The 14,251-nt window shown below is 40.9% G+C and overlaps 1 protein-coding gene across 2 annotated transcripts in view; it reads left to right on the top strand.

The window, feature by feature from the left end:
- TTC39B (tetratricopeptide repeat domain 39B) overlaps nt 1-12,439 on the top strand; it is a 195,719-nt gene extending 183,280 nt beyond the window's left edge. For both annotated transcript variants that reach the window (XM_073635685.1, XM_073635696.1), the window contains 6 exons: nt 2,392-2,483; nt 5,258-5,378; nt 8,247-8,358; nt 8,550-8,667; nt 9,631-9,747; nt 11,998-12,439. In XM_073635685.1, the coding sequence (XP_073491786.1) occupies nt 2,392-2,483; nt 5,258-5,378; nt 8,247-8,358; nt 8,550-8,667; nt 9,631-9,747; nt 11,998-12,097 (660 nt within the window). In that variant the 3' untranslated portion in view covers nt 12,098-12,439. The remainder of the gene's footprint in view (nt 1-2,391; nt 2,484-5,257; nt 5,379-8,246; nt 8,359-8,549; nt 8,668-9,630; nt 9,748-11,997) is intronic.
- The last annotated feature ends 1,812 nt before the right edge of the window (nt 12,440-14,251 follow it).

The following is a 14,251-nucleotide window of genomic DNA, read 5'->3' as shown; positions in this document are numbered from 1 at the left end:
ATTTGCTATGAAGAGAGATTCAGTTTCATCACAGGTCTCCACTGGTTTTCATGGGCCTTGAGTTTTCTTTTGTTTTGTTTTTTAAATAAAGAAAATAGTGCAATTTAATGCACCCCAATGAATTACCTTAATTGCATGCTAAAATGTATTCTCAACCAGCAATCAAAATTTTCACTCGCATTTGGCAAATGGAAAATGGGCTGCCTCAGGGGGGTGGGCGAGCACCGCCGGCAGGTCACCAGGTGAAAACAGAGTTGAGGGAAAAGCCTAAAAAATGAAAACTAATGCAGCCACCACATCTAATGATTGGTAGGCTGCAATTTATTACGTTTTTGGTTTTGGGTTTAATACTGTATTTATGCAAGTCTAGTGACAAGGGCATTGCAAAACTTGAATTGTGCACCCCTACATACTGTAAGGTTTTAGCTAGAAGATGTTTTAAAACAAAAGAAAACCACAATTTTTAAAAAATCAAGTATGGCAGGGTTAGAAGCCCTGTGTGATTTTTATTGCAGTCTGTGTCCGTATTAGGTAGATTTATTTTTTCTCTCCCCCCCCTACGACAAGCAGGACAAACCCTTACCAATTACATTTAAAATTCAACTCCATAAAGAAGTTTTGGCTGGAGTTAATCTTTTAAAAGATTCACCACTTCTTAGCAGGCACTTCATTACACGGCAGCACATTGATTACAGTGAGCTTCAAATGAGGTGACGGAGATTAAAACTGCCCTTGTGGCTGAGACTGTAAAAAGTTCTGCTATGTTCATCTCACTACATGTCCCAGCATATCTGTTTTCTTATGCAATGGAAAACCCATAGATTTTTTGCACCTTAAGCCCTGGTTCACACTGGACCATTTTGACATGCGATTTCACATGTCAAATCAGCGGCAATTGCTGTCAATGGCACTGTCCTAATCGGTGCGACGCCACATCTGCGGCGCTGCACAGATTAAAAAAAAGTAGTTTCTGTACTACTTTTTGCGATTTCAGGCTGCAATTTGTATTGACATCTGTGCAGAAACCCGCACAAATGTCTCTGAAATCGCGGCCGAAACCGGGACTGACATGCGGAAGTGAAATCAGCTGAACTCGCACGGCTTCATTCCCGCAGCTCAGTGTGAACCTGGGCTAAGTCTGATTTGTTCATATAATCACAACTGATTATCACAACCCCAGGAGATTTCTAAAAACGTATGCAAGTTGATGGTTAGGCAGGTTCTGTTTTTTTTTTTTTTTCATCACTCATATTTTGCTTTAGTCCTAATATTTATTGTAAATGGAAGCATGGGAATGCATTGCCAAATAATAAGCTAGTAATGCAGACAGTTTAATATGTTCTTCTGAAGTTTGGATAGTGTAGAGGCATGACAACAAACTTTCAGTTGTAATAAGTCTTAAAGTTCATTTTTTTCCTGCATGTTGGTACATATCTGGGACTTTTAGCTGGTCTTTCTCTTTTCCTAGGAGAAAAGGGATCCAAGCTTTTACTGAACATAAGCCACACCCAACTGTTGGTCAGGAAGAGGCTTTCTTCATGTTCCAGCAGTATTTCAAAGATGGACAGATGTCTCATAACCTATTTTCCATAACCAATTTTCATACAATCCTCTCTGTTTGATAATGTTATGTGCCCAGTGTATAGCTTTGTAGCTTTAAAAAAAAAAATGCAATTTTATACTTTATTTCAGAGCGCCGATTGGCGCTCACGTGACAGCCCTCCTCATTCCTGCTCTCCTCCTCGCTGACATCAGCGGGGGATTCTCAGCCCCTCCCGCTGTGGCTGTCAGATTGAGAGAGGAGAGGCTGACAGTCACATATGCGGCGCACTGAAATAAAATGGCATTTTTTTTTATAAAGCACATACACTGGACACATAACCTTGTTGAACACAAGGGGATTCTATGAAGAGAACACAGTGGCTTTACAACCACTTGAAGTCCACCCAACACTAAGGATGAGCCCCGGCGTGTTCGCATGCTGCACGTGCTGAGCCCGCCAGGAAGTCGGCAATGCGCTGCGCTAATCACAGGCAGTGAGACACTTCCCGATCTCTGCAGCCGCACATCGGGAAATGTCTCACTGCTTGTGATTAGCGCTGTGCAGTGCCGAGTTCCTGACGGGCTCGCCATGTGCAGCTTGCGAACACGCCGGGGCTCATCCTTACCCAACACAGATATCTTGAATTTGACTGGAATTGTGGCAGGCTCAACTACCTGCAATGCTTATTTTGTAAGGATCCCAGTGGGCAGATTCTCCTGATAATTCTCATGGATAAAACAGCACAGGGTCTTGTCACCATGTTGGATGGATGTTTGAAGCTGCAGGCTATTTGTGGGTGTGTGCAAACTGCTGCTGTTTTGTGACGATCAATGACTTGTGTCTTCCAGGCAATTTATGTATTCCAAAAAGCTGCAATCCTAAGCATGCTCCCAGAAGATGTCGTTGCAAGCACTGGAGAAGATATAGTTGCCTTGTTCAGGTAACACTTTTTTCCCTTATGTTTCACAATACATTTTATATTAGATTTAAAGCAGTATTAAACCCAAAACCAAACATATATTATATTGCAGCTTACCAATTCTTAGACTTGATGGCCGTATTAGTTATCTTTTATAGGCTTTCTTTCCTTTATTTTCACCTGGTGATCTAGCCAGTAAGTCTTTTGTTTTTCAACAAAACAAGCTGTTCTGCAGACGTAGCAGTTAGAGGATTGGACAAACCATTTACAACTGGCAGGGGTGCGTACAGTGTTCAGCTTCTATTTATGTAAAACCCTTTATCCCAAAAGGAACAAAAACTGTTGCTGTAACGGCTTGTGTAACTGCAGTGTGAGCTGGAGTTTGGTCTGAATTTGTATCTAAATCTGCATGTGCATCTAACATTCACAGTACAAACAGATGGCGACCACTCCAACCTATAAGTAGCCTTTGCAGCAAGGAGCACATGGTAGGGTGACACATGTCAATAAATAACAAAGGAAAATTTTCAGCTCAGTTGCCAGCCTGCAACAAACCAAATTGACCCTGTCTAACAGTTAATGTTAAAAACAAGGGGTTTCTTTTGCACACATTTGCAAATATATGTGTAAGCTGCAGTGGCCACTTCACGGCACCCTAGTGTGCTGCAGTCCTAACTCTCTAATTTTGAGAATCTCCGGAGTTGAAGTTCATATATAATGATGGCTAGATTGGATAGAAGGCAGGTATGACACCCAGCAATAGAACAATGGCAGTGAAGGTATCCAGTGCATCTTTTCACCAATTCAACAGCAGTACAAACAAATGGCAACCACCCCAACCTATAACTGGCCTTTGTCGCAAGGAGTACATGGAAGGGCCACGCATGTCAAAAAAACAACAAAGAAAAATTGCCAGCTCTTTTACCAGCCAGCTTGCAACAAGTGTAAAGGCTAGCCGGAGGCTAGCCTTTATTTGTGGGAGGAGTCTGAGGGCTATTTAAGCCTCCTCCTCTGTCAGGCCAGGGCTCGTCGGCGCTTCTGGGTTCCCACCCACCCGTTTTCCCCCAATCTTCATATATACTCATAATACTTTTTCTTATTTTTACATTCAGGGTATGCCCTCTTTTCAGGCATACTGACCAGCCAGGCCAAGGCACACCTCAGGCCTTGGTGCTTAGGAGTATCACTTTCTCACTTTCTCACTCAAAGACTCTGACTACAAACTGAATTGATCATGTCTCATGTTATAAAGAAGGGGTTTGGTTTGCACACATTTGCAAATAGGAGAATCTCTGGATACCTTTGCCACCATTGTGCTATTGCTGGGTGTCCAGTGCGTCCCTATACATTTAAGGAGGGGGTAGGCTCCTTCTAGGCATACTTGCCCTTTTAATCTATCCATTATTATATATGTGCTCCAACTCAGGAGACCCTAAAAATTATAGAGTTAGGACTACAGCACACTAGGGTGCTGTGAAGTGGCCACTGCAGCTTACACATATATTTGCAAATATATTTTGCAGGTAAAAAGTTGTGCATTTTATTTTTTAAATTAGGAGCCTGTAAGACATCGCACCAGCGAACAGGAGATTGCTGATGCCATGTTGGTCTCCTGCACACGGTCAGTGTATCTACTTACCCATACATCCTGTACAAGTAAGCCGATACTCCCTGACAGGAAGACTCAATGAACTACCACAGCACTCCGCTAAGGCTGTTGGGACTTGCAGTTCATTCATACACAGTTGTTTTCAAAAACTGACAGCCAATATTGCTGCCACAGGGAGGGGCGGGCAGCGGCTGCAGCGTTGGGAGCATGTTACGTTCCACCCTAAAATCGTGTGGAACATGTTCCTAAAGGTAAACTTATCCTTTAATACTGCTTTAAGAAAAATATATCTCTGCATATACTCTATTGTGCAGTGATTTCCAACCAGCTTTTAAACTAAGGCTGGAGACATTGCTTCAGTTATAGATTGTATGTCCATGAAATGTGCTTTGTACCATAGATAATTTCAAGCGTCAAGAAGGCCAATGACTGTCACCGTTTTATTAGCACAGAGCTGTAACTGCAGTGTAAATTCAATTTTTCCTGTTATCAGCAAGCTGTGCTGATAAAACAATTATCTTTATCGATTAGTGCTTGCTTATTTCCCCTAGACGATGACCAATTATTTCTGTAATTGATTTTGGCATAAAACATGTTGAACTTGGAAAGTTTGCAAGTTTAGATGTATCCTGGTCAATTGTTGAGGTCTGCCATGAAGTTCTTTGTCAGAATTGCCCACTACAGGAACTGAAGGTGACACCTCCTGTTCTCTGTACTGTGCGGGCACAAACCCATTTACAATAATAAACTAAAGATATACACCAGTACTGCCACTTTTAAAAATATTACCTAGAATAAAAATGTTTTTTTTTTAAAATATAATATAGCCTTGTACATAAGATATTAACACTTGTGATAACCAGCCTCTTTCCTTTATATTGGTATTGCTTGTCTATAAAGAATTGGGGGTTATATACTGTCCTCATCAATATTGCATTTTTTTTTTTTGTATTAAAAAAAATAAAAGATCACCATGAAATACATTTGCATTCATTTGTATGCAAAAAATAAATTGAAAGATCATTGTGAAATGTCAGTTATTTGATGTTTTTAGGACGGTCTAAATAAAGCTGAGGGGATGACATTAACATATTTATGTTACAGAGCAGACTGAACCAACGCTATTGCAAAGGCTTTGTGCTTCCTTTTTATGGAAAAATATACAAATACATTATTTTTATTTCAGACAAGTAGAAGGTCTCAAACAAAGAATCGCTGGAAAATCAATCCCTACAGAAAAGTTTGCAGTCAGAAAGTCTAGAAGATATTTAGCAGCTAATCCTGTAAAACTGACCTTGCCAGCCTTGGTGAGTGCTATACATATTTGGTATCTGCATGCAAATGTTGGTATCAGAAGTGTAAGTCCAGGCAGAGTTAAACTTTGTTTTGAGGGTAACTGGAGCAGCCAGTGCACCATAATTCTAAAACTTGAACATCAATATCACAATCCACTGCCACAAATTCCCCAGCTGATTTTTCCCAACACTGTACACAATGCTGCTATTGACCTCTGTGCAGATTCTGTAGCAAGACTGGCAAAAGTTGCTTATAAAGCAAAGAGATTTGATTGCTAGAGATGTCAGTTGCACTGGATATTTACACGGGGGTGCAAAACTTAATGAAAACAAGCCCCTGCTACAAAGTTTTTCCAGCCAACTCAGTACACATCAATAGATGAGCAATCTTAACAGCTGTTAAGGTTTTATTGCATTTTGCTTCAAAATTGGCAAAATCACAGAAATCAGATATGTATGTCATGCTAACCTTGTAATCCCTTGTGCCAGCCCTTTTAATGGCAATAAAATTAATTTCTGGCTTGGTTTAATCGACCTAAAGTAAAACCTTTCCTTATGAAAACTATTGTGAGGTGACACAGTAAATAAATAGCTTCCAATCTGCAGTGTATTCTTCATCACCCAGGAGCTGCAGAATCTACCCACAGCCCATACACAACCATTTCTTACTGTGGGTACCCGTTCTCAATAGAGAAAGGGAGGAGATGGACCAGCCCATTCCCCAAAGAGTATATCTACTGTATATAAAATAAAGAATTCTGTACACATCTCCAATGCAGGCATATTTTTTCATGCTTTGTCTGTTCAAAAACATAAAAATACCTGTTAATCCTACTAGAAGTTTTCCTGTGCTACGCTGGATTTAAAGGTGTGTTATTAGCCCTAAATAAACCAAACAATAAGCAGAACTTCCTTGTAATATATGTCCAAGTAAAATGGAAAGGGAAAAAAAAACTGTAAATAAAAAAGTCCTTATAAATCATAAAGTGTCCATATGAATTTTATATGTGACTTGAAGCGCTCAATTTCTTCTTTAAGTGATCATCATCATCATATGTGCCACCACCTATTACAAGGGACTGCTGCTTATTGTTTGGGTTATTTAATGTATGATCTATATAAATAAAGGATAAATTTACCTTTGAAACATATAATGTTGCACCCATATTTAGGGTGGAACATGCAACATGTTCCAACTCCTACCTCCTCTCCCCCCTGATCCCTCCTCCCTGTGACAGTGGGCAGAGGATCTTCTCCTCACCCCCACTGTAAAAAGTTAAAAACGACATGCCCATGGTGGGCCATGCCCACACACCCGTGTCATTTATTCAAAGAGTTCTGTGAATACATGAACTACAAGTACTGTCTGATTGTAGTTCTCAATAAACTGCGACAGTGCTAGTGAGCGCTCTCCTAGTCCAGTGAGTCTTCCTGTCATTCAGTAACTGTCTGCCAGTATCAGAGGTACAGGCAGACAATGTACTGAGATTCTGCAGGATCCAGGCATGCACCCGTGATCTGTAAAACTACATTCCTTCTGAGTGAATGGGGGCAAAAATCAAATGTTAGGCTATTTTCTCTCCAGGTTCTACATAGTCGGAATCAGGAAAACTTGCATTGTGGTCACTAGATGGAGCAGTCAATCTTAAAGTGGTTTTAAAACCTCAAGGTTTTTTTAACCTTAATGCATTCTATGCATTAAGGTACAAAACCTCTGTTGTAGAATCTCCACAACACCCCCTACCCCCCCCCCCCTATTTTATTCTTACCTGAGACCAATCTGGACCAATCCAGTGACATGCACGAGAGCAGCGGCTTCCTCCTCAGGCAGATTTATAGCAGCGCTCCTGTCAGTCAACTCCAGTGGTGAGGTAGCGGTGCAGGGCTGAGTCCCACTTTCTGTGTCAATGGGCGCAGCAGTGGGACCCAGGAGTGAGCACTGGACAGAGGAGTAGCCAGGAGCGCTGGAGGGGGACCCTAGAAGAGGAGGTTCAGGGCCACTTTGTGCAATTCCATTGCACAGAGCAGGTAAATATAGAGATGTTTTGTTGTTTTTTTTTTAATTTATTTTTTGTTTTTTATTTTCCTTTTTATAATCGCTTTAAGTATTTATTTCCTAGGACCATCAGCTCCATCTAGTGGCCATAATGCAGTATTTGTTATGATTTATGAATAATGAACTTTCAACATGGCGAGAAAATTGTTTAGTAACATTTGCGATAGCTTTGGAATCTTTATTATAAAACCACCCTATGTGTTACCCTAGAACAGGAGGGGGTTACTGGTAAGGCCATCGTGTATAAAGCAAAAACAACTTAAAAAAAGAAAACTACAATAGCTACCTCCTCTAAGGACTCGTTAGCTGCAATATTTGTGTTAAGCATATTAGAATGCCCTAGGTTTTGTGGCTTCTTGGGTACTAGGAAAAAGATTGGAAGGTATGTGCCACTGCATAAAGGGATCAGATTTTTATTCATGGTGCAATGCAGTAATGGATACAGGCCCTTTATAACTTACCAAGGGCATGTTTAGTGGTTTTGTACATATTTTCTTTCTTGATTATGACAAAGATTATAAAAAATGCATTTTGCATATAGGATATTACATATAGGATGCAGTCTTCCATCCAGCTGGCAGACACAATTTATGCGGTCTCAGATTAGGAGTATGTTAAAAGTTTGTGTGGAAAAAAAATTGTGTATTCGCATGTGTATAAACTGTTATAAATAGGTATAAATGCTCCAATTAAAACTTTATTGTAACATCTTGTAACATCATCTGTGCATACGAGCATACGTATTTTGGCATTCTGGGTAGTCTATTGTATTTGCTCTGTGTTTCATTCTCTTTTTATAATTGCGTGTGTTTCTTATGTTACAGGAAATGATGTATGTGTGGAATGGCTTCACAATAGTAGGGAAGAGGGCTGACCTCACAGAAAACCTCCTGGTTACAGTTGAAAAAGCAGAGACTGCTTTACAAAATGACAAAAGTAAGTTTGAATGTGTAAATAAGCATTTTATTAAGCTACAGAAGTGGTCTAGGTTCACTTATTCAAACATTTGTATTATTCCAGTTAATTTACTCCATGACTTTGTATTTAACCTGCAAAAGAAGGGAAGTGATTTGTTTTAGAAGATTTGTGAGGATGCGCTCACAAAAATTGTCATTTTGTCTTAATAGATCCAAGCGAATACTATGGAGATGACCAGTGCCTTATTCAGTTGATAAAAGGCCTTTGTTTGAAACATCTGGGTAGATTATTACAAGCTGAGCTTTGTTTTAATCAAGTCACACAGAGGTAAAAGCAAATACATGATGTGTTTTATACAGTGGCTGCTCTTGGTGTATTTAAGTGATCCCTCCTACATTCTTAAGAAACAACATGACAGTTAAAGCGGTGTTCCACCCAAAAAAAACCCCCAAAAATTAAAAGCCAGCAGCTACACATACTGCAGCTGCTGGCTTTTAACAATAGGACACTTACCTGTGCTGGAGTCCAGCGATGTCAGCACCACAGTTGATGTTTCCATCAGCTGTCGGGTGCTGCCGCCACCATTGCAGGTAAGGGTACTCGGCAGTGTAGCCTTATGGTTTCACACCGGGAACCCTACTGCGCATCCGCGAGGCCCCGCTCCTCTCTCCTACTGGCCTGGCGACAGGAAGAGGAGGAGGGAGCCCCGCGGTGATGTCATGGGCCACGGCCCGGACTCCCGGAAGTGAGAAGAAGATACCTGTCAAAGACAGGTATCCTGTCCCCCCTCCCCCCCTCTGATGCCAATTGTGGCACCTGAGGGGGAGAGGAGACAAATGAGCGGAAGTTCCACTTTTGGATGGAAATCCACTTTAATGACACATGGTCATTCTGGAAATTACTGGAATAGAGTGTTGTTTTTTTCCCCCAATAGACTGTAGACTCATGAATATATTTAATAATCTCATCCTTGAAGAATTTATGAGCTGCTAACCATAGTGGCCATCTACAGTATTTTGTTTTCTAGTGTAGACTGACTGACTAATGGGTTATGGCATGTTGTACCATTTCCTGTTCTTGATTTAAACAAAATATCACACAATATTCAGTTACTCACAGAAACCAGAATATATTTAATTCTTCTGACTACATGAAGGATGAAGGCTGATCTGTGATTGTTTGCTGATTGTTATTGCATTTCATTGCTTATAATATAGAACATTACAGGTATGCATGGGTGTATACAATTTTTGTCTGCATTCCGAGATCAGTCTTTTTTTAACCTTTCAGTGAAAAGAGACTGAAGTATGACCACTATTTAATCCCATTTTCTTACTACGAATTGGGGTTATTATACAAGCAACAAGGAGACCGAGATAAAGCCATACGTTTTATTGAAACTGCAAAGTGAGTACCTTTCTGTATTTTGTAATATCCCACTGTTGTATGCAAAGGGTGTGTGATAAATGTTGGAAATGTATTGAAATGCATGTCCTCTTTTTTGGGCTCACCTTGTAGAATAGAGCTCTTAATGTGCACAAGCTTGTTCTGAGTCTTTGACTCCCAAGTAGTGAAAGTGAAGGAAGGCTAAGATCTAAGATGCATGGGCTATTTTAAACTCTTGGCTAAGAGATTTAACCAGCAGTTGGCTGCCATCTAAATATAAAACAAAGGATGAATCCACACTATTTCTATAGGCTGCCAGCTAAGCTTGCGCCCCTGATGATGGCTGTTTGGCTGAACCACATTGGGTGGAGCTAGCAGCAGTGACCTTCCTTGCCATTCAAAGTTTTTAGTTTTTAAAGTGGTTTTAAAGGCTTAAGGCTTTTTACCTTCATGCATTCAATGCATGAAGGTGAAAAAACTTTCTATGTGCAGCAGCCCCCCCAAATACTCACCCGAGCTCTGTCTGGAGTCAGCAATGTGCAGAGTATCTGAGCTTCTTCTGGGTCTCTCATTCCTCATTGGCTGAGACTGCAGCAAGAGCCATTGACTCCTGCTACTGTCAAGTAGAGCCAGTGAGCCAATGAAGAGAGAATGGGGGCGGGACGGGGCCGAGCCGCGACTCTGCATCTTATGGATACATAGAGCGGGGCTCGGGAGCAAGCACACAGAGGTGCCCCCAGACCAAACTGGTTGCTGTTGGGGGCAATGGCTAAAGCAGAGGAGCCAGGAAAGCCAGCGGGGGGACCCAAAAAGAGGAGGATCGGGGCTGCTCTGTGCAAAACCCCCGCACAAAGCAGGTAACTATGACATGTTTGTTATAAAAATAAACTGAGCCTTTAATGTCACATTTGAATTCAATGATTGACAATTAACTTGTTTTGTTTTCATTCCACCTGCATTGTAAGCAATCTATTCCAGGAGTCTCCCCACCTAAGATGGGCAGTCAAAGTTGATTGGGAGGCCCTGAGACCCTTGGATGATTTAATTAAACAAAAACAAACAAAAACGTTTTCCTAACCATTGACGTTGCTACACCTGATAAACCATATTGTGGATATCTATGGTGGAAACAGATTTTGTAGTTGTGGGTGGAGGTAGAGGTCACCTGGTGCAAAAAGATCTTTATATCATTATTATATGTGTGGCCTTATATTGCTTATGAGGACATTTCCACTGCACAGAGGCATATACCTAAATGCTAAGTTTATCTTTAGTAACGTATTACACATTACACTCGTATTTAGGGTGGATCATATTACTATGCAGCAGTCCCCCTCACCCCACGATTTTTCCCTTGACAGCGGGCAAAGGTTCCTCTTCCTGCCCCTACTGTCATTGTCAAATTTTAGTAACAGTGCAGCTGTGTGGGGTTCCACCCACACAGCCATGTCATTCATTCACTTAAATTGGTGAATAAATAAACTACAAGTCATGTCTGCCACCAAAGCAGACGGACTTGTAGTTTCAATGGACTGCAAGTGTGCTGATCAACACACCCATAGTCCATTCACTCTTCCTGCAGCTGAAACTGACAGCCTGTACAGAGGTACGGGCTCAGAGCTGTATAAAGAGTCTGCAGGAGCCTGATATTGCACCTGCGATCCACAGATTCCTGAGGAAAGAAAATAATACATGCACGTGTTGTACTTGTAGCTTATCCTTTAATTATTAAGTGTAGCAAAAGATTGTAAAGAGGAAAGGTGTGCAGCTACTCCCGACAGCCCAGGTGTATAAACAATGAATAGCATCCTCAGTCTACATGTCTGCATCACCCCACACACCCTGATGCATTTTGCCTTGCCCTCCAGGGCCTAATCATAGTGTGATCCTTTCCTCATTACATTTACTAACCCCCTGGATTGGTATCAGGACAAGCCTGCACCCCATGTTCTGGGACACAGGGATATGCATTCACCTCTACTTTGAGCAGCACCATAAGCAATTAAACAGGTTGTGGCAAAAAATTGCCCAACAAATGGTTTCCTATGGAGTAGCAATTAATCTAACATATTCATATGCGATTGATAATGCAACTGATGGCTGCAAAACCTGTGCATTAAAAATGTTATTCAGGAGCAGCTCCCATATTTATTTCACAACAGGTTCCATTTAATTAGTGAAATCATACTCCAAAATTGTTATTTCTTGCCTATTTCTGTTTGATGAATTGTCTGTCATCTGACTGCCAATCAATGTATCTTTCATTTACAGAAACAATTACAAAGATTACTCCATGGAATCGCGGCTTCATTTCCGAATCCATGCAGCACTCAGCAGTCTTAAAGGCACCCCTCCATCCACTCCACCATGACCAAGTGACACTGGGCTCCTTTTGTACACGGGTATCTCAGCTGCTGGGACAAAGTACTAGAATCATACCTTTAGCAAAGGTGGCAAATACATTTGCTCAACCTAAACCCAATGACTGTTATCCTGTGTGATTTACTGTTGTCCAATATAGCTGTTCTTTTCTATGGTAAATGTACTATAAATATATAAATATGCATACATTATATACTTCAGAAAATATGAGAAGAAAGTTGATATATATTTTGTTTCATGAAAGAAATAATTTATGGCCATACTGACTTGAATGAAATAATTATTTTCCAGATAATTACTGATGTAGTAAAGTCTGATTCAAAGAAAACCATTTCATCTTGTGGTGCTTTTGTCCTGTTTCCATGTGTTTGGTCATCTGTGGCTTGTACAAAAACGTATGTGTTGCTCATAACTAATTAGCTCCTTGCATTTATGTACCAATGGGTTCTATAAAAATAGCTGATGGGATGTGACAGTCTGCTAGTAGCAACACAGACTTTGTGTTTGTGTTTTTTCCAGACAATTATTCTCTTGTTAATACACGATATGATTTTCATAATAGAAAGTACTGCATATAGCACTTCTCACTTGCAGCACTAGGAGCCTCAATTTGAGTCCCAACCAGAACACTATCTGCACAGAGTTTTCATGTTCTCCAAGCCGGGTACACCAGTTTCCTCCCACATGCCAAATACATACTGGTAGGGTAATTGGCTCAGTTGAGTGTGCCCAAGATAGCTTCACCAACTAGGCACTTTGAGTCCCCAGGGAGAAAAGCGATATAGAAATTCAAATTAAAATGATATCTCCAGTTATTGTGCTTTCACACTTTTAGAGTACTTTTCTTCTTCCTGTCATACAAACTATGAGGAGAGTGACTAACCTCTAAGGCCTCCTTTATTTTTTTTTACTGAGCTAAAATACAGCCCATTAATTGTAATGTGCCTATGCACACAGGCACGTAAACAAGCACCGTGTATTCTTCAGTAAAAAAATAAATAAATAGAAAAATCTTCATTTTTGGTCAGTAATTTACGCCTCATGCACACAAATGCGCACAATTGCCTATTAACATATTGTGATTGTGATAAAATGCGCAAAATTACGCAAAAATAAGCGCAAATACATTAAAAAAAAGGCTGAAAAAATAGATACGCAAACAGGGGTAAAACCTTTTGCATGCAGCTTCTTTAACCCTTCCTGCCCAGCCCGATATCCCTTTAACTGGGCTATTGTGTCCAGAGGGCAGCAAGGTCTACCCAATCACATGACCACTGTGATTTGTGATCACTGTGCTGAGAGTGCGCAGTAAGTGCACTTTTAGCACAGAAACTTCTGCAGACCATGGATGCATATGTGCCTCGCTTTTTGACACCACACATACATTATGTGGGCTGCAACAGGTTAAGGGTTGGTTGCTGTTCTTTATGCTTGAGTGACAGCAGTAGTGAGATTAGCATTCATTCTTACTCTGAGCTGAGGCTACCAAACAGAGGAGAGGCACGCAGGGCTTTTCTTTTCCGAAACAAACAACATGTACTAATGCCCATTTAACAATGTTCTGAATTACTAGGGGTTGAGTCCAACAAGGTGCATTCCACCTTGTGAACTCATCTCTTTAATTTACAATTTACATTTTTATGGAGTGCCAAGAGCATAGCCATAGCTTCTTTTCCAATACTCCCAACACTAGACCTTCTGGTCTCATTTCTAGCAGCTGCAGAGTTGCATGCAGCTTTCCTTTAGCCCTATCACAGAGCACTTTATGTGAACTCATTCACAAAATACAGAGGCTCATGTAAAGGGGCAGCAGAGTGGAGGGGTGGGCTGTGATGCAGTGTGTGTGAAAAGACAGCATCTCTCCTCTCAGAGCTCGGGGAGTGTAGCAATAGCTGTACTCTGGAAGGTCCATACAACTGTGAGATGTAAATTGAAGGTTTAAGTGCAGGAGGTGACATACACCTGGTTGGACTAAAAGTGGTACTAAAGTCACTTCTTTGAACTTTACCTATAGGTAAGCCTATAGGCTCACCTGTAGGTACAGTAAATATTTCCTAAATGTGCACTGTTTAGGAGATATTTACTCTGACAGCAGCTAGTGACATCACCGATGCATGCGCACTGGGCTCTGAATGGACACGGC

This window comes from Aquarana catesbeiana, linkage group LG01, assembly GCF_042186555.1.
Source record: "Aquarana catesbeiana isolate 2022-GZ linkage group LG01, ASM4218655v1, whole genome shotgun sequence".
Lineage (NCBI taxonomy): Eukaryota > Metazoa > Chordata > Amphibia > Anura > Ranidae > Aquarana > Aquarana catesbeiana.
Note: the sequence above shows the minus strand (reverse complement) of the source record. Positions and strands in the feature narration are given on the sequence as shown.